The 20,718-nt window shown below is 45.5% G+C and overlaps 1 protein-coding gene across 2 annotated transcripts in view; it reads right to left on the bottom strand.

Annotated features, from left to right (window-relative positions):
- Positions 1 to 2,336: 2,336 nt before the first annotated feature.
- The window catches only part of UBASH3B (ubiquitin associated and SH3 domain containing B), a 59,645-nt gene continuing 41,263 nt past the window's right edge, over positions 2,337 to 20,718 (bottom strand). For both annotated transcript variants that reach the window (XM_030464853.1, XM_030464854.1), the window contains exons 4-14: positions 20,145 to 20,343; positions 18,399 to 18,568; positions 16,090 to 16,298; positions 8,966 to 9,101; positions 8,441 to 8,561; positions 7,922 to 8,044; positions 5,934 to 6,026; positions 5,257 to 5,401; positions 3,716 to 3,822; positions 3,447 to 3,556; positions 2,337 to 2,693 (exon numbers count right to left, since the gene is read on the bottom strand). In XM_030464853.1, coding sequence (XP_030320713.1) covers positions 2,556 to 2,693; positions 3,447 to 3,556; positions 3,716 to 3,822; positions 5,257 to 5,401; positions 5,934 to 6,026; positions 7,922 to 8,044; positions 8,441 to 8,561; positions 8,966 to 9,101; positions 16,090 to 16,298; positions 18,399 to 18,568; positions 20,145 to 20,343 — 1,551 coding nt within the window. In that variant the 3' untranslated portion in view covers positions 2,337 to 2,555. The remainder of the gene's footprint in view (positions 2,694 to 3,446; positions 3,557 to 3,715; positions 3,823 to 5,256; positions 5,402 to 5,933; positions 6,027 to 7,921; positions 8,045 to 8,440; positions 8,562 to 8,965; positions 9,102 to 16,089; positions 16,299 to 18,398; positions 18,569 to 20,144; positions 20,344 to 20,718) is intronic.

Genomic DNA, 20,718 nt, shown 5'->3' on the forward strand with positions numbered 1-20,718 from the left:
ACTGTCAAAATACTTTCCAAACATCCAAAAATATATATATTTTTTTAAGGAGAGAGTATTTTAACACCTACCTTCTCAGAGTGCTCTTTTCCATATTACTTACTAAAAGCAAAGATCAGCTTGTACAATATTCAAGTTGTGCATTCAGGTTTTGTTCCATCTCTGGTTTATGCTTCTCTATAAATAAACTCCTTGTCACTTAACTGCAGGAGGACCTGAGCATCTGCCCCTGTTTTGCAGGGGCAAGATTTGATGCCTCAAATCTCCTCTTGCAGGTCCATAGTGTGAAACAAAAAGCCATCCAGAGAATTACAGATGCATCAGTAGCACTTCTCCTGTGATTGTCATCTCTTGAAACTCTTTGCAGTGAGTAAGCATGACAGAAAACAAGCCAAAAAAAGCTCTTCAGAATGTCTGTACACAGCCAAAAATAGTTTAAATTACAGTTTAAAAACTAAAGTGCCAGCAGTAGAGCTGCAGAGGAGCAGTTCCTGCTGTCATTTCATAAATTATCTCCCTGACTTTGCAGTATACATCCCTGGTATAATAATGCACTTATGAATGACCCACTGGGTGGCACAGAGCCATCAATGTATAAATCCTGGCCAATTGTTCTGGGTGGGGAGAACCTGCAGATTGCACAGGATGAGCTCTCTGCTGCTGCCTTGATGTCTATCCCAAATCTGCTTCTTCTCCCAGGCAAGCTCAAAATAAAAAAAAAAAATAATGCAGAGACAAATCCAAGCCCCAAACCTCTTCCTCTTTGTTACTGTGTGATTGCTGAGTGCTTTGCTTCATTTAGGAAGGAGGGATTGAAGGTTCATTAGCTTTAATTGTTCTGACTGCTGAGAGTGCAGCTTAGTCCCATCCTACTGAAGGTGAGACCAAGCCTGCTGAAAGGAGAAACCAAACACAACCCCAACCTTTGATCTTGCTTGGAAAAAAGAAGCCTTTGTGGAAGTTGACCTGCATAAACTTTTGTGCCAGACAAGCATTTTAAATGAGGACACTTAACTCTTTCTGCAGGAGGAAAGCTGGGAAGAGAGGGGTACCAAGGATGCCAGAATTTATTTCCTGTTACTTCTGAACTTGCCTTTGATGGTGTTCATGGGAATACTCAGATTTAGAGCCCAAACCAAGAAAGAAGTATGCCTAAAACTCTTTCCTTCCATTTAAGCACATTTTCAAGCACCTTCTCAAAGTGACCCTGTCCAAATGTCTGCAGGAAAGCTTTCACACAAGGCTGATGACTCAAGATAATCCTAATAGAAAATAAACCTGCCCTGAAGCCAGTTTATACTATGAACTGCAGTGTATTTTACATTCTCCTATGAAGCAGCTGGTATTGGGATTTTGAAGGCTGTTGCACTAAGAGGACCCTTCTTGTGGTTTCAAGGATTTTTAGCTACAGATGGAGACCTTTCTCCCCAAAACAAAATCCTTTTCCCCAGCAGATAAATAGCATCTTAATAGGCCAAAGCATGCTGTTCCTAAATTAAAGTGTAATGTTTTTTCAGCTCTGCTTTATCTTTGTGACAGATGGCACTTAGGAATTAGGGGAAAGGAAGCAAAGCAAGCTGAATTTCAGCAGCTTTTTGATGTCATCCTTACTTCCTGGAGAAAGCTGCATACTGCAGAATCCCACCAGGGCTCTCAGAAAAGTTCTCAAGAGCCAGAAAGCCACCACTGTGTAAATGACCAGCACAAAGTCTCTGTATAAAAGGGAAAATTCTTTTTTTAGGCTCCTCTTTAAATGGCATGAACGCTTTAGGTTGGGTTTGTGCATGAGGGTAGATCTCAATAAGAGGGGAAAAAAACCCTTCAACTTTTAAACTCCTTTCAGTTTGGTTGGAAAGGACTTATTACATTTCCACAATGGTGCTGTTTTTTGTTTGTAACTGAGGTGAAATTCAGAATATTCTTCTGGTATGGATCAGGGTCAATCAGTCTTTGTGCCCATGGTTCTGTCCAGCACAACTCCTACCACAGTGCTGAATAACCAGAGGAATTCTCTGATGCTGCTGGATTTTTATTTCCAGCTGGGGGTGATACACTTCACAGGAGGTGCTGAGAACCTGGGGGTTGTGTCTGAGCAGGGTATTAACACAGGGTCCTGAACAAGCCTGCAAATGCTTTGCAAAAGTAGTAGTAAAAAAAAAAAATAAAATATCCAGTATCCCAAATGCTTGACTTTTACACAGTGCTTGTTGTTTCTAACATGGTGCAGAAGGCAGTGAAAGCTACTGGTGTGAGCTCCATTCAACATGGGAAAATACACCCTGGCCACTGACTGAGCAGGACCTTCAATCTGAATTTTAGTCTCTTTTTTTTTTTTCCCCCCTCAAATCACTCCCTTCCATATTTGCCTACTTGTATGTGAGATTTTTTTCTTTTTGCATGACTGTGGCCATGTGAGAGAGATGCTAGAACAGCTGTTTATGTGATCCACTGAACATCTGATGATTATTTTTCCACTGTCAATAAACACAAGAAAGCAGAGACATTCTCCAACGCTTCAAAAGGCCGTGGGGTTTTCCTTCCTCATGGAGCTTTGCCTATTCCTGTAGTAAGGTTTCTCTCCAGTTAAAGCCTCCAGTTGGTCCGTGTGTGAGGGGGAGGATGGGAGGGTCTGTAAGCTGCCAAACTCCTGTATCTCCCAGTTCTTCACAGGAACAAAACCCCAAGTATGGAATCTGTGTGGAGAGAGGTGGAAAGAAAGGCAATGAGCAGGGATGGAGTCCTGATGTTCTCCTGAAGCATTCTGCTCTCTTCTCCCTCCTTCCCTCTCCCCAAAGCCTGTTTTCAGAAGGGGGTTGTAGGACTCAGGTGTGACAGCCAGACTTTGTACGTGCAAAACCCTGGGGAAGGGAAATCACAGCCTTGTAATGTAGTTTAAATATGGACCAGCTCAAAGCAGAGCTGCTCTCTGGGTGACGTGGTCCCAAAGCCTGAAGGCCAGGACATCAGTGGAAAAAAACCAAGGATGCAACTCTGGCTCAAGTGTCCTTGGGTCAAATATCAGATCTGAAAAGTCCAGAGAGTGCCTGCAGGGCTGGCATTGGATGGTGCCACCTCCTTAGCCAGGGCTGGAGACAAGGAATGAAAGCAGGAGACTCCAGTATAATTTTGAGTCATTTTCTCAGACTGTTCACAGCTCCTCAGAGTGAAATGGGAAGAGGTGAACTGTGGTTGGGGAGTTTCTGGGCACTTTGGGAGAATTGTAGAGCCCCTGGTACCTCCAGCAGAACCACTGCAGGTCCATTTGTAGGTGGACATCAGATCCCATGCTATCTGTTACAGAAATGACACGCTGGGATAAGCCTCTTAACCCCATCTGCTTTCCTGCCTTCTGAAACGGGTGAAATTCAGTGAGATTCCATCTGCCTGGTTAAGCAGATTGCAGATTTCTTTTCTCTCTGTAAAACTTTGCTCCTGGGGGTAATTACCTTTCGGACCATCTGTACAAAGTCCTTGGAGTTCTGTGGTGAGAGCCCTTGGAGCTGGCAGGTACAAGCCTCTAGGGAGGAGGCATGGGCCACTATTAGGATGTTATTTCCTGAAATAAAAATGAGAAATACAGGCTGAGGAGGGAGATGAAGCCAGGCTTAGAGCCTGAGATCAGCACCCTATTTAAAATGTTCAGAATGGGTTCAGTTTATCACATTAAATTATGTGAATATCAATGAAATCAGTGAAGTCTTTTTCATGCACTTACCTTTGCCTTTACATTCACTGATGATTTCTTTTGTTACTTGGTAGCTTCTACTTATGTATGTATCATAAGATTCAGAAACCACTAACTTGCTGACAGGAATATGAGGTCTGTGAGCAGAAAAACAAGTTTGGTGAATTGGAAGAAGCAGTGAAGTTTGAAGTGTAAGTTATGGTTGGTCTGAAAGTATCTGTTTCTTTGATCTGAATCCCCAAACCCCCAGAGCTCTCTCATGTCAGGACCACTAGGATGATTTTAAAACTTCAAGACTGAGATGTTTACCATTCCTACATCAGTTAGCAGGGAAAAATAGTGACTTCTTTCCTCTACTGTGGGCAGCAGGTGACGTGTTTATATTTGTGTTCCTTTTGCAGTGGCATGCAGCAGGAAGGATGTCACTTTGCATTTATTTATGCAAATTTATTTTTTTTTATAAAGAAAATGCATCTGTTTTATTTATTTATGCACGTGTCCTTTGATGACATTTCAGTGATCACACAGAGTTAGTGGAAACGTGTGACATTTCTGGAGTTTCCTTCTTTGTGGGATCTCTTTGAGTCCAGCCTGTATAAATGAATCACAAATATGAGAGCAGGAAGCCCAAACAGATCATCTTGTCTGCTCTGTGCCACAGGACTCTCTCTGCTGGGTTTTATTTAGTTTTTTTCTGTGCAGCTCACAGTAAAAAAGCATTTTTGTGTTAGGCTGAGAGGCTCTGAGACTTCCCTGGGGAGTCAGAGGCTTTGCTTTGCCCTCCCAACTCCACCTGCAGGTTGCTCCCAGCAGCCCCTCAGGATTTGTTGGCAATGATTTTGGGAATACAGAAGTTTTGGCCATGTGGCTGGCTAAAAGGAAAGCAGCAGAGGCTGGCAGCAAGGCTGAGAGTTTGGGATCTGGAGCCTGAGCAGGCAGCTGGACTGGTCTGGGCAGCTGTAGGGATGGCTGGGATCTGGGAAGGTCAGCTCTGCACCTTGGGGACAGAAAGCTGAGAGAATTCTCTTTGTGTTTCCTTCTCCTGCAAAGTAGGAGGAAAGAGCAGAGGTGCTGAGCCATTTGCCTTTCAGTTGTGTTTTAAGGAGCTGCTTTCTTTGCTGGCTTTCACCAACTGGTTTTGGATTGAAAACCATGGAAACCTGGGTCAAACCTGTGATTTTTTTTTTTTTATCTACTAAAAACATTTCAGTTTAATTGCTGAGAAGGGTTAAATGTTTCTATCTCTGATAGAAAAACTTCTGAATTTTGATGCCACAGGAGACCCTGAGCTCCTGACAGATGGAAACAAGTTCTCCAGGTTAATATAAAATTCACAGTGAGGATCCATTACCTTATTAATCCCAATGGAAAGATTTTTCTGGGGAAGGGCAGGTGAGCATCAACCCAGGATCTGGTTTAGTCCATGAATGTCATGGTCATGGAACCAAGCCAGCAAAAGGAGTTCTGTTAGCTGAGCCCAAACTGCTCCAAGTTTTAGGAAAAGGGTTAAAACAAACCAAAAAATCCAAAAAGCAATTCAAGACCCTCTCCTCCCCCCTCCTTTCTGCTACCTGTAGGTTGTATCAACACTTAGAGTAGCTGCAGCTAAATCCACAGGGGGTATCCAGGCAGGCAGTGAGCTCCCAGACACCCACTTGGTCCATTCAAACAAGCCTGGCTCTATTCGAATTTTCAGGTTATTCTCTTGTTGCATACCTGGAAAAGGCAGAAAGGAGACCAGATGGCAATGAAAGCAGCTGGGGCAGAAGGCAGCAAGACTTTGCAGCTTTATTACTTTGTTTTTATTGTAAATTATTTTTTCTCTCTGAGGAGTCAGGTGATTAATAGCAGATATGCAGGGTTAGTATATAATATATGTATTTGTCATCTGATGTGCCAGGGAAGGTAAACCTTTGGCCAGCAGCTACTTGATGATCTCTGAGGTCCCTTCCAACCCAGCCAATTCTATGATTCTATGATTTTGGAGCTGTTTATTGACTTTTTCCAGTGCCAGGGCATCTTTATGCTTCTGTCAGTAATTCCCATCCCAGTTTCTGCAGTAAATTATTCTCCCTGGGGGTAACAAGTTTCTTGTTGGTAGTAATTAGTGCAGAAGAACACATGGAAATAATCCTCCCTCTGAATTACTGTTTACATGGCTATGCCATGCCAGGCTTCCTTTCATCTGGTTGGCACTGGTTTTCCCAGAAAGTAAGGAGAAAGCAGCTTCCCCTTGTGGGGTTCTTACCTTTCAGGATGTTGTGTGCTGTCTGGACACACCGTAGGGATGGGGAGCTGTAGATGTGGTCTACAATGGTGTTAGTTTCTAGCAAGGCTTCACCTGCAACCAAGTTTCAACACCCATGATGAAAAACAGAAAAAAAAATAGCAGTTTAACAGCAATAGCAGCATGCAGGGAATGGGATTAGGACAGAAAGCAGCTTCCCAACTGCACTGCTGATGTTTTTGGGGATGTGTACCCATCTTTTGTTGTGTCAGTAGTTGTTGGGCAGAGCTGTGGAACCAGGGGCTGTTTCTCTCTGTGTTGCTCTACGTGCACCCAGGTACTTGAGAAGGATGCAAAGAAACCAGAGCAGCTTTTGCTCAGTTTCTGCTTCTCTTAGATGCAGCCAAAAAAGCAAGCAGTGTGCTGAGAAACTTGGAGAGAGCTTGAAATTAATTTCATTTCATTTATAAGCTGTAAATCAGAGTGATTCAACTTAAAACTGACTTAATTCAATTGGCTCGATTCTTTGCTAGTATAAATTACCATTTCATTACACAGGTGGAAGATCTCTGAAAATCAGATAAGAATCAACTCCTTTATTAGGGTTATTAATATTCTTGCAATGCCTAAGGGAGCCAAAGGAGAACAGGAATCTGCTCAGGACTTGCAGTAAAAAAGACTTATATTTTTATGTTTGAAGAAGCAGGACAAAGAATTGTTTAATGACAGGAAGCAAAGTGTGCTCTGATGTCTCCCAGCTTCCCCTCCAGTTCCCTGCATCTTGCAAACCCTGATTCCATGTGACCAGGAGACTGAGCATCCTGCTGCTGTGCACTGATGTGCTTTTGTTTAAAAAGCAAGTATAATTTTAGCTGCCCTACTTTAAATGTGACCAACACGAAGTACTCCAAAGGAGCTGAGAAAATGCTCACGGCTGTAAGGGGCTGGGCTCAGTATTTCCTCCCAGTAGTTTTTTTTATACACAAACCAAGAGGCTCAGAAATCAGGGACAAAGATGGAGGGGTGGGAGAACACTGGGAATCATTTCGAGCACAGACCCTATGAGGAGAGGCTGAGGGAGCTGGGGGTGTTGAGGCTGGAGAAGAGGAGGCTCAGGGGAGACCTCATCACTCTCTCCAACTCCCTGAAAGGAGGTTGGAGCCAGGGGAGGGTTGGGCTCTTTTCCCAGGCAACTCTCAGCAAGACAAGAGGGCAGGGTCTCAAGTTGTGCCAGGGGAGGTTTAGGTTGGAGATGAGAAAGAATTTCTTTCTGGAGAGGGTGATCAGGCATTGGAATGGGCTGCCCAGGGAAGGAGTGGATTCTCCGTGTCTGGAGATCTTTCCAAAGAGCCTGGATGTGGCACTGAGTGCCATGGGCTGGGAACCACGGGGGGAGTGGATCAAGGGTTGGACTTGATGATCTCTGAGGTCCCTTCCAACCCAGCCCATTCTGTGATTCTATGATTTGGACTGTGTCTTTACCACCTAAGCCAGACAGGCTGATAAAAAGCCTATTCTATTTGTGTAGAAAACTGCAGGTCAAGATTTAATTTTATCCAAAGCAAGGGGAAAGCCTGTTTTGCAGGAGGTGGCTGTCACACTGCTGCTTTTCCCACCACCACTGGTAAAGATGAAATCTTCCAGTGTGGTGATGAATGCTCTTCAATTGCAGTGCTGAGGGGTCTGATAGCTCTGATTTCATACCACAGCCCAGACTTTGTGCTTTGTCTTGTCTTCAGCTTTTTTTTTCTTTTTCTTTTTTTCTCTTTTTTCCTTTTTTCTTTCTTTTTTTTTTTCCTTCAGCTTTTTCTGCAGCAGCTGAAGGAGACAACGTTTCCTTTGAAAGAGAAGGGGCTTTGCAGAGGTTCCTGACACATCTAAACCCCATCAATTCAGGGCACCCAACTCATTTTTTTCCTGCCAGGCACTTTCTCATCCTCTGCTTGGGTGCATGGGGGGGAGAGAGCAAAACTTCCTGGGCCAGCTCTTGGCTTCTGAGCACAACTTACCAACCAGCCTTGCCTGTGTGCAGCCCAGCACAGTGATGGGAGCATCTTTTTCATAATCCCTGAAACCACCACTTCTTTGAGGTAAGCTGTGAGGCATATTCAGGTTGCTACGCACGTACCTTCCTGAGAGGGAAAGGTCAGAAGAAGTTGCTGGAATTAGTTGATGGGGAGAGCATCAGCTCTCAACAGGAAGCAGAGAGCATCCTGCCTCTTTCTACCTTATTTCACCACAAGGTGCTGCCTGGACCTGGCTGCCAAGCAGTTTTCCCCCCTCCCCCTGAGTAAAAACAGCAGGAACCTGAGAAAATGAAGGATCAGAAAGTGTTGCTGATGTTTTTGAAGTTATCTTTAAGTCAGGCTTGGTGCCTCAGAGAAGAATGATTTCCATCCCACTTGTAACAGCTGAAAGCAACACTTTCTGGTAGGAAACCACAGCTCCCACCTTAATTTTGCCCCAGGAATTGCCACTCTCCTTCATCTAAACCAAGAGCCTGGGAGACCCAGGGGAGCCAGACTCACCTTTGGCATCAAAGCACTGTGACAGCCAATACTTCCCAAAAACAACATCCATCCTTTCCCCATGTCTGCAGACAAACAGGCAACGTTTCTGAGGCCCTGGCTGGCTGGTTATTCTCAGGGGCTGTAAGAAAAAATCCAGGCTGTTTGACCTTCATTAAAGTGCAAGGTTGTTTTTTTTTTTCTGAGAGATCTGATTTACTAAGGGGACTCAGGACCAGGCACCTCTTGCTTTACCCTGGTGTGAACGAAGGTAGAGGAAACTCTTCTGAAATATGGTATAAAACTGCTGAAGTGAGCAGAGGATTGGGCCCCACCACCCCATGCTAAGAGCAGATTTGAGGACCCTGATGTCTTTTGTGCCTGTGGTTAATTGTGTCATTCCAAAGCTTGTAGAAAACTTAAGTTTCTAACTTCTGATGTAGGCAGTGAAAGGAGACCAGAGGAGTAGTTGTTGGGGGAAAACCCAGCTGCTGGAAATTTACCCTCAAAACTGTGTGTGGTTTGTCTGTGTCTGTGGATCCCTACCTGCACGTTCTGGCAGATGATGGTGAGTGGTCCTGCATCCCCAGGCCCTTGGTCTTCCTGCTGTCTTCTTTCCAGAGCTCCATCAGCAAAAGCTTGAAGGGATGGGGAAGGTGAAGTATTCAGAATTGAGTAGGACCTGCCAAAAATAGAAAGATGTTGGCTTTGGGAATGCCTTGGACTTTGTGCACTCAGGGTGGAGTAAAGACATTTCTGTTGTCTTCACGAACTGATAATAATTTCTGTTGTCATTTTATTGCATTATTTGTATTTTAGTGCTGTGTAGAGAGCACCTTGCTGATGTACACAAATGAAGAGACAAATCACATCTGAACTGGCTTTTTATTCCCTTAGAAACAGCTTCAGAGAACAACAATTCCCAAACTTTGATTTGAAAGGCCAAATATTCAGCCTTCAAATATTCCAGTGGAAAATGTCAACACCTTCCTCACAGCCACAGGATACTCACTAACACCTCTGGGGACCAGCTGCCCTTTACTGACCATGGCCTGGTGGACCAAAAGTTGGAAACTAATGGCTACAAAGAGTTTGTACTCCATTCTGTAGCATAAAGCAGTAGAAAAGCTGGAGCACAGCCCTACCTCCCATGCTGGGCAGTTTTCAGGGTTCCTGTGGATAAAATAGCTTGTATCCTGTGCATAGAAAATAGCAGAGACATGGCATATTCAGTCTGGGTTCTTGTTTCTACACATTTCAGTGCTGTCTACTTGGTTTCCTATCTACACTGGGAATTTATTCCCACCAGACCTTCCTGTCAAGTACAGCCAAGGAGATTTGATAGATCCCATTCTCCCTCACGGGGCTTATCTAATGATGGGCCCTCTGAATTAAGCTCTCATTCCCAGACATTCAAGGACTTTGACCAAGACCCTTGGGAGTAAACCCTGACAAGCAATTACAGAAGCTGCAGTGACCCTCTGCTGATCAGTGACAGTGTGTGGGTTATGTTTGCTTAGCCCTTAAAAGAATCCCCACGTTGTCAGATAATGTGTGTGGTCATTTACTTTGACAGCAATAGTTGCCATTGCTTGCACTTTTCAGTGCCTTAAATATATCAGAAGTTGCTTCCTGACTAGCACCTAGTTAGGATAAAATCTCAGAGGGGTTTCTGAGCTGTTAAAATAACACCAAGTGCCTCCATCAGTGGAACAAAAATAGGTCATCTGCAGTTTTGTAAAGATGATCTGTGAGATCATACATTTTGCACCAGTTTATAGATGAAAAAAACCAAAAAACCACCTGCACTGCTGGTCCTGATGTTAGTTCCTTATCTGGTGGAATTATGGCACAAGGATGAGATGGGATCCTGGTTTATCCAGGTGGAGATGCCATGCAGAGATGTGCTGGCTGGCCAGGGGTATGGGATGTGAACCATCTATGCTGGGACAGCCCTGAGCCCCATCCCACAGAGTGAGGCACAAACTGCTGGCAGCACAAACCCCTCCAGCCTCCTGTTTCCCTGACCTTCTAGAGTTACCAGTTCTCCTAACTATGTTTAATTTTATTGATGGTGACTTCTCAACAAGCCCTGGGCTTGCTCCAAGGACCTGTTCCTCTGGTTGCCCAAATGCAGAGCATCAAAGGTCAGGGCAGCAAATACCTCTGAGCTGGGTATGGTACAAGAGGGGTGATGGATCTTGAAGAGCAGCTAAATGTAGGCAAGAGAGCTTTGTGGAGAAGCTGAGGGAAACATTCCTGGATGCTGCTGGGAGAAATGATGTCTGACCTTCCTCCCCAGAATGATATGCATGTGATATATTGCAGGCAGCAGTACAGTGGGACCACACTTCCAGCTGGCAGGACAAGGTCAGTTCTGATCCAGAGGTTGCCTGAGTGCATTAATGTGTGCCAAGCCCAGGGCAGCTGAGCCTTGAGCACAACCAGAGATTTATCACTGGATGAAGTGCCCAGCCTGGAGTGCAGGTGCAGCTAGCACAGACCCATCCTCCCTGACCCCACAGCTTGAATACCTTAATGTGAGAAAAATCTGGATTTCTTAGGTTAGGCCTCATCTCTTTTGCTGTTAAAAGTGGATCATGAGTCTGAGCTCTCTGTCTTCTGTGTTCCAGCTTCCAGCCCTTTCCTTGCCCATATGACAGTCTGTTAAGGACACTGGCCTGGAGAACACTAAGGGTTTGCTTGGTTTCCTCTCTTCCCTTTACCCCCAGGAGCTGCTGCACAATTTTTGAGACTTACTTTCTCTCTGAAGCCTTATTGAAAGGCCAGAAATGCTGTCCTGTCTATTTATAGACACCAGGATTTGCTGTGAATGATGATGAGGCAAAGGCTGTGTCTGGAGGAGAGCCACCAGCCTGACTCCAGTGGAATCTCCTTGGTGTTGCTGGAAAACAGAAACTGCTAAGGCTATTTCAGCTTAGTCATCTTCTAAGCATAGGGCATTGTTTGGAAGCTTTTCCCAAAGGCTTGTGGTTCCTCTGCTTGGCAAAGAGAGGCTGAGGGCAGACAACAACAGCTCCAGTCTTCTAGATGATGCTTTGCCTTCAATGCTGTGGCCCTGCAGGCAATGGAAAGGGCCCTTTCAGAATGGAAATGCTGTAGCAGAGGATGGAGAAAGCATCCCTGCCATGGTACAACAGTGCTGGTCCTCAGCTCTGGGTAGGAAAAGTCTCCTCTGGTGCATCACTCATCATTATCTGGAGGGGAGGGATCCCTGGGGAAAAGGAATCAGCCATTGCTGCAGGGAGGAAGATGGAGTGGAAAAAAAAGCCAAACCTACTGAGACCTAAATATAACTTGAAAAATTAGGGCTGTTTTTCCTCCCCCTGGTGCTTGCTCCACGTCTGGGTTCTCAGGCTCATTAAAGGGGCAAGCAATAGCTTTGGCATCTTACGAGGAGCTGAAATAGGCTGCTGTGTAGTATCTACAGTGTTCCTCTCCATTTTGGGGCAGAGGAGGTGACTATTTCTGGCTTTGCTGGTAATGGAAAAGCAGTGCAAGGAACCATCAGAAGCTTTTGAGTGGCCCAAAGGTACAAAGATAGCATGCTTACTGCTGCCACAGGCCATTTCATGCATGTGAGGGGAGAACACTTGTTTTTTTGGTCTTGAACACCTGTTTTTTGTGGTTTGTGTGGGGCAAGTGAATTCTTGTACCTTTGCTGGGCTTCCCACATCCTCTGGGCTGAGGATGGAGAGTTTCTTCTTTTGACTTGGTAGCCCACACTCATTTTCAGACACGAAAGGCAGCTCAGAAAATACCCTGCAAACAGTTTGCTGGGGAGCTTTTGAGGTGGATTTACATGTAAATATCTTCAGTGCTGGATTTGCAGTTTGGATTAATTCTAAGGAGTTTCAGCTCACCAGCAGCTTCTGTTCCAACAAGAGGATTTCCACCTTGACACCACACAGGGGGAAAAGCAGTTTGTTTTTAGCATGCTGATGGCCAGGTCTTCTCTCAGGCTCAGTCAGAACAGATCTCCTGACATTGGTACAAACACAACCAGTTCCTCCCCTGAGGAGAAGCCAGGGCTTCCCTCAGAAAGGTTATTTTTAATTCACACACCCTTGCTGAGAGGATGGCAAGAAGGGATTACACAGACTTAGGATCCAGGTTGCATCATGTGGGATGGTGAAGGAATTTGTCTTTCATTATTTTTACAGCCTATAGCACTGATGAGAGATCAAACATTTCTCCTCACTGTTCCCAGCAAGTCCAGTCCTTGGCATGAGAAGAAATCATGCAGGGATGTGCCACAGCAAGGGAAAAAAAAAAGTAGTTTACATGTACTGAACATCCTTGGAGCTTGCAGGATAGAAGTGAGACCATTCCTATTTTTAGCAGAGAGGGAAAGGATTCAGACCTGGAGTCTCTCAAGGCACAGCCTGGTTTCATGGGCAGGAACTCTGTTTGCCCCTGTTAAACTAAGCATCAGGCTTCTTGTCTTAGTGTGACAACCTGCAGGTCTGCAGCTGAGGCACAGACCTTAATACAGAGCAGGGACATCTCTCAGTCTTATGTTTTATGGCTCTCAGTTTTTATGTCTCAGGGACATCTCTTAGTTTTATGTCTGTACAGCTCTAGCCAGGAGGTTCTCTGTGCTGGGCAGAGCTCCAGAGGCACCATTTGAATATTAGCCATCCAAACCATGTCCTGCAAAGGCCACAGCTCAGCTTCTGCCTCACAGGAGCAGTGCAGGAGGGAAACCTTTTTCAGGTGAAATGTGCTACCAACTTAACTGTGATGTATTAAAAGATTTGATTCAATATCCCAGATTAGCATTTTGCCTGTTACATCTCCTGGGTGGTACAGCCAGGGTGCTGCAGCTCAGAGTGAGCTGTATAGAATCATAGAATCGACTGGGTTGGAAGGGACCTCGGAGATCATCAAGTCCAACCCTTGATCCACTCCCCCCGTGGTTCCCAGCCCATGGCACTCAGTGCCACATCCAGGCTCTTTGGAAAGATCTCCAGACACGGAGAATCCACTACTTCCCTGGGCAGCCCATTCCAATGCCTGATCACCCTCTCCAGAAAGAAATTCTTTCTAATCCCCAACCTAAACCTCCCCTGGCACAACTTGAGACCCTGCCCTCTTGTCTTGCTGAGAGTTGCCTGGGAAAAGAGCCCAACCCCCCCCTGGCTCCAACCTCCTTTCAGGGAGTTGGAGAGAGTGATGAGGTCTCCCCTGAGCCTCCTCTTCTTTAGGCTGAACACCCCCAGCTCCCTCAGCCTCTCCTCACAGGGTCTGTGCTCGAGTCCCTTCACCAGCCTGGTTGCCCTCCTTTGGACCTGCTCCAGCACCTCAATCTCCTTCCTGAGCTGAGGGGCCCAGAACTGGACACAGGACTCAAGCTGTGGCTTCACCAGGGCTGAGTATAGGGGCAGAATCCCTTCCCTGGACCTGCTGGCCACGCTGTTCCTGAGCCAGCCCAGGATGCCATTGGCCTTCTTGGCCACCTGGGCACACTGCTGGCTCCTGTTCAGCTTCCTGGCAATCCAAATTCCCAGGTCCCTCTCTGTCTGGCTGCTCTCCAACCACTCTGTCCCCAGCCTGGAGCTCCCCATGGGGTTGTTGTGGCCAAAGTCCATGTTGAACCTCATCCCGAGTATTTTCGTGATCATTTCAATAATGCATGCTTTTCACTCTTGAAGAATGCAGTCTCTTGTGATTAGGAGGGAAAGTTCCATGGCTGTTTTTTTTTTTCCATCCTCTGCAGGGATGAAACAGGACATGGCTGTGTACAGAGGCAGCACAAACCAGCCCCCAGGATCACAGCATCACTCACAACATCACCACCTTGATCCAACACCATCAGCTGGGTCCCATCTCCTGCAGTCCTGGTGAGTTCTGCTGTGTTTGCTTTCATGTCTACAAAATGAAGATATCTGTGTAGGGATCCTACTGTGAATAATGTGACCTAGAAGGCAGTGGGGCTTAGGCTGGCCTTTGCTTGCTATGTTGTTCTGCCCATGTGGCATTCTGTAACCCAGTATTGCCTGTGGGAAGCTGTTGTGAGAAATGAGACTGTTTTGGGGCAATGAAAAAAATGGTTTTGATAAATGCTCCATGTTGCATGCTCCAATTGATGATTTATGGTCCTTAGTGGTAATCAGGCATGGGGCATTTCCTTTCTGTGCCTGTTTGGAGGCAGAGGTGCTGAAGTTACAAAACATTTGGCTGTCCCTTTAGTTACTGCTGCAATAGTAATTCTTCCCCATCCCACTCTCCAGGCCTCAAAATTCCTTCAGGAATGGTAGGAAAAAACCCCAAAGAGAATCCACCAGAGCCTGCTGCTGCAGTGGATGCAGACCTGAGACCATTTTCACTGATAAATTTCAGGGGAGGAAAGGATGGGTTTGCTGAACTGTAGATCGGAGGAGCTGGACCAAGCTCTGTCTCCCCACAAACACTCTGATTGACTTTTCCCATGTGTCTTGGTTTTCTCTTTTAAAATCGCTGATTATGGGAGATCTTTTCTTTCCTGATCATGAAAGATGAGTTGGTGTTTGATGGTAACAGAGTTGGTACAGATAGGTTTGTTCTGTTTGGCTAACATGTGGGTGCAAGGCCTATATTAGTGGTGCTTGTCTCTCAAAAGGCAGGTAAGGATGTGACATGAGGGATAAATGAGTGATTTCTTGCTATGCTTGTCCCTGCCTGATGGAATTCTAGGTTGGGAGGCAAGAGAGATGACTGCTTCTCTTTTTGCTTTTTGTTTCCTGCATTTTTCTCAATTTCAGGACTTGTTAGATGAGTTTCTATTTAAGTGCTGAGTGAGGTCAGTTCCTCTGGCTGTCCTGTGCTGGCATAGCTTACTGAATGCTTTCTCTCTCCACATGTCTGCCCACTGAAATGTGAAATAACAACTGTCTGTGTTTTGTTCTGTATCTCCATCCCTTCTCTTTGTGCCCAACCTGCCTGCTGGTGTGACCATAACCAAACTTCTGTATGTGCAGAGTGCTTAGGAGAGGGGCAACAGGAAGGAATGTGCCTCTCTCCTTGCTATGTTGTGCTCTTCCATACAAACTACTCCCTATGCTCCAGATTTGTCAAAGGTGTTTGGGTGTGAGGGGTGCCCAGACCCACCCCCAATGCACTCTTTCTTTATCATTGTTTAATTCTCATCCAAGTCAAGAGGTATAAGGTCAGGTCTGCGTTGTCATTGAAGCCAAAGACAGGCAGGCAGGCAACTCCCTGCTTCTGAAAATCTTGCTAAGCATCTTAAGAAACATTGCTGATCCCAAGTCCTTTTCCCCAGGGAATTCTGCATAGAAGATCTTGCTTCCCAAAATAATGCTCAGTTTTCAACCTTCCTGATCAGAGTCCCCACCACAGAGGTTTCTACACAGCAGTGGCTCCCCAGTGGCCATCTGCTCAGGCTCTGTTAACCACCAGCAATGCTCTGAGTAACAGTTGCTGTAAGATCTTAGCTAAATAAATCACATTGTCCTCTAATCCCGTGCCCAGGGACAGCATCTGCTCTTCCTTTGCTTATGAGATGGGGCTTTGTGTGCCAGTACACTTCCCCCAAGTGACCTTCTCAGCAGCCCTGGGAGACTCTTCAATTATCCAGGTGAAATCCCAGCTGCCGAGCCCCCCTTTTTGTTTTTCCAGAGATGGAAACTGGACTGAGCAGCTTTACCTACCCATGAAAGACCCAGGTCCCACACTCATCCGCCTTGGTGATGTAGTTTTCAGGCAGCAGCCCAGAACAGCCAGTTGCAAGGGAAATGCCATAAATCCAGCCCTCACTTGTACTGGTTTGTTCCACTGGGGACATGAAAATAAAATCCCCTGGGACCAGCTCCAGTTCATCATCATTCTGGGGGGTGTAAGGATAAATCACTTGCAGAGTCTGGGGGAGAAAGAGAAGCACAAATGAATGAAAGGATTGCTCAATGGAAGGGAACTTAAAGCAGAGTTGGGCAGGAGCACTCCTACACTAGACTTTTAACCTTAGCAAAGTGTGAAAAGCAGTCCTTGTAATACATCACTTTGTGCTTTATCCAAGAAAGCTTCACCTTCAGGAAATTCCTGCCACTTCCCACTCTTTGCTGTTGGAAAGTTTTTCCAGGTATTTACTCCTTCCCTCTTTGCTTCCAGTTATGTCTGTGATAACCAGGGGGGAAAGGGGAGGATGTTTTAGGGTGAGCAAAACCCTGACTGTAAGCTTAAATCTGAGTGTCCTGTTAAAAATAGAACTGAATTCTTACTGGGACCTGGGATTTACACAGCTGTAGTGGTCAGTTTTGCCTTGCTCACTCATGCTTGATCTAAAAGAACAGTTCTCCTTGTTGCTGTTGCTTTTCAATACAAAAAGAGCCACTGTCAGGGGCCTAACAGGTTTCAGTCTGAGACACCCAGCTCTTAAAACTGTAAATGAGAATGCACAGGCAAAAACACAGGTGGTGAGAAATACTGGGATGTGGCCACATTGCTTTTTTTGTGTTTCCTAACAGTCACAGGATTACATTAAAAAGGGAGGGCTTTTTGGTGAGTATAATTCTGTAATCTTCACTTGAGCATGAGGAATCCACACATATTAAATGTCTATAAGAAAGTTTTCCTTGTCCCCCATTTAAAAGGAGAACAAAGATGTCATTGTCCCTGTCCCTAACTTCAGCATCACACAAAGCACAAACATCATCTGCTGAGCAGCTCTTATCTCCTTAATAGTATCAGCCCATTTGCTCACTAATCCTCCTGGACTATTTGTGGTATCTTCAAAGGAAGATGGAAAGGAGTCACTGTCACCTAATGCCACAAGACCCAAACTTTCACACCTGAGCTGGTTTTCAGCAGCAGCTCCCTTTGCAATCAGTGCTAGTGTTGACTGCTTGCAGTTTCTAAGGGACAAAACGATGCTTTGGGTAGGAATGATGCTGTCCTGCAGGGCAGGCATGGCCTGGGCTGTGTCAGAACACTGTGCATGAGAGACTTCAGCTCTTCAGAAGTTCTGGAATCTGTTTACTCCATGGTGCATCATGTGCTGGACTAAAATCACTTTTTCCCCACTCCACTACAGGTTTTTTGTGTGTCTGATTCTGGACCCTGCACTTTGGTGGGATTAATCAGCCCAACCTTAAGGGTGTAGTTAACTGTCTGAGCAGGCACCTCCTGGAGGTTCTTCCCTCCTCCAGTAGCTGAATCATCTCCTCCCAAGACAGGCATCTTGGATGGGTCAGATGAGTCACTTTTTGGAGGTGCCTGTTTCTGTGGACCGAGCCTTGGTGCAAAGGGAGCCCCAGCCTGGCTCAGAGCTCTCACTTGGAGATATTTACAGGGAGGTGAGATGAATCTCATGCGTGGTTTCTCTATGCCCAATCTACAAAATGAAAAGAATGTACTTTTTTCTGCATATTGTGTTGGTAAAACACAAGAAAGCTATGTTAAGATACTGCAGTTACAGAATCCATATGAATAACGTGAGGGTAAATGTTTCTTATATGATGAAACTAAATGCTGTGATTAGTAATAATGTCAAATCTATACAGAGGAACTGGATAGCAGTCAGGCTGATACACTGGCCTGGTTCTTGACAGATCAGACCAGCTTACACTGAGCTAATGGGAGAGTCATTGTTAGAATTAATCCAGCAGGACATGATTCCACAAGAAGCAAGAAGTGAGGTGGGTGGAATAGTAAATCTAGACAGTAAAAATAGAAAAAAAAAGGGGGGGAAAAGGAAAACAGGCAAGGTGATAATTTTTTGTTGGGATGGCTGGTGGGATGTGGGAGATCTGTGTTCTGGGTGTACTTGTGGGATCTGAAGCAAACTCCCTGATGTCTGGACAGTCTGTGCGGCGTATCCAGACAGCTCTCAGCAGGGCACAAGGGAGCCCTCATCCAGCTCTCAGCTTGTGAGCACACTCTCGAGCTGCAAATGCAGCTAAACCAGCCTGTGTCTCTGCTAGGTCCCTTTTGTAATTTTTTTGGGGGGGCTCAGAAACCTCACCTCATGATTAACAAAGCGTATGTCTCGAGAGAATATCGCGGCCACCCAGTCGCAGCCCAGCTTGACGTCGATGTTCTGGGCTAACTTCTCCAGTGTGGGCAGGTGGCTGGTCTGGAAGTGATAGGCCAGGGTCACATGGAGCTGCTTCTTGTGGGGCTCCACATGAACATCTGCAATGAGAAGATGTCAGTTAAAAAGTGGCTCTGGAGATGAGCAGCTTTTCAGAAGGGGTAAGCGAGAGCATCCGTCGCCTTTGGAGAGGAGCTGGGAGCTCTGAGATAGCTGAAGGAGAACAAATTGTAGGGCACTTCCTGAAAAGGTTTTGACTTTTGGAAAGTCAAATGTGAGTTCCCTGTGTGTGCTGCACCTTGGAATAGATAGTGAGAGATTTGTGGTTTGACTCCTGAGTCACACCAAGGTAGCAAACAGAGAATCTGTGCCAAAACTCAGCAGCGTTCTGGATGGTGTGATCAAAATTAGTGTCATTTTGAGCCCTGTCTTTTGCCAAAAAAGACACTCTTGCAGGAAGCCCTTGCTTGCTTTAGCAGATGATAATCTGTCCAAAATAAGCAAGTTAAAAAGCATAATTTTCACTCTCCCTCCTCTGTTCTCTCTCCAACAATAGCAATTGCAAATCCATGGAATTTACACGTTCATGCACGTTGTCTGAGTCTTTTCCCTGGCCATTAGTTGGATTAGTTTGCTCACTGAGGATGAGGTATTTCAAAATTGTAGAAACAGATATTGATATGATAATGATTCAAAAGAATCCTGCAGGAAAAGAACCTGTATTAGGAAAAGAGAAAGGTGAAAGTATGTGAAATATTTGGACTCCTCCAGTAGATGTGGAAGTCATAGGATATGCTGTTTGCATGTAATTTATTCTTGCTTATTCAACCAAAAATTGCAATTAAATTTGATTGATTATTCAGCCAAAATTGCAGTTATTCAGAAACTTGACTCCAAGTGCAAACCAGGGGAAGCTTTGCAAGCTCATCCATCTTTTTTTTTTTTTTCTTTTTTTTGATCAGCAGGACAAAAATATGCTCTGGATCTCTGAAAAAGTCCCAGAGACTTTAATGTGATAACCTAACCAAGCTGTGGACTCTGCAATGCAGCAATTGGCTTCCCCTAAGAAAGAACCAGTTTGGTTTGAATGGGAGGAACTGAAGAAGCAATTGTTGGAAGCCTTGCTGGTGTTTTTGGGGTGCATGTGGTGGAAACCATCAGAGCATGGAGTCCTCTGGTTATTTACCCTCTCCCAGCTCTTGTCAGGTTCCCCCAGCCCAGAAGCAGCAGAGGACCAGGGAACAGAGAATGTTGGTACTGAGATTGGAAAAGGTTCTCCTTAGGTTGCCAGGGCACGTGTAGCCTTCTCAGAGGTTCCTCTTTAGATCTCAGAAATGCAGCAGAAGAACAAACACAGCTTTTTTACATGGCTGAGGGAAGTTTTGTGGCAGTGGCTTGAGGTAGTGAGTGGAGCAGGAAACACTCAGCCCCACAGACAAAGCTCTATCTGAAAGGTTAAGGAACCACCAAATGTCAGCTTCCCTTTCAAGAGATAACACTTGAGACCAAGTGTCATCTTTCAACTGAAAAAGCACCCAGGGGAGGGTTCCTCTCACGCTTTGAGTCTTTAGGCCACTTTTAAAAACCATGAGCTTCATTTCTTCATGCCATCAAAACTCTGGTTTCTGCAAATGACCAAGCCATGAGCTCCTCAGAGCTGCCAGCACAGTCACCCACCTGCTTTAGAGGCAGCCTCTGCAGCAAAGTCTGCAGCAAACTTCTTGAGCACCTCAGCACTTTCTTCCTTGACAAAAAGCCCAATGAAGTTTGAGGATGTGTAGAGCTCCAAAGGCAGAGGAGCAGGGAATTTGCACTTCCACCTCATCACGGTGGCTTGCAGAGCTTCGGTGAGAGCATCAACCTTGCTGTCCTCACACTGCCAAAGGAAACAAGACCAACATTTCTCAGGTGGAGAATGATCTCTCAGGCTTTTGCTTAGAAAGGCTTGGGTGGGTGGGCATGAATGGTGTGCCTTTGTTATAATGCAGGGAGAAACAGTATAGGGTCATAGAAGAACATCTGTTTAGAAATTATCTGCTTTTCTCTGCCCTCAAAGCAAGATCAGATATATCCAAGTCACCTTCCTAACCTCACCCCCTCCACCCCCCGCCTACTCTAATGTGAATGATCACTTCAGGTTATGAGAACTTGGTCTCCAGATGCTGCTCTTCACTGTAAACAACCTGTTTAAAACCCAGTTACCTCCTCAACAAGCCCAGACATTGGGTATCAACCCCCCAGCTCCCGAGCA

The sequence above is a fragment of the Calypte anna genome, chromosome 24 (genome assembly GCF_003957555.1).
Source record: "Calypte anna isolate BGI_N300 chromosome 24, bCalAnn1_v1.p, whole genome shotgun sequence".
NCBI classification, from domain to species: Eukaryota; Metazoa; Chordata; class Aves; order Apodiformes; family Trochilidae; genus Calypte; species Calypte anna.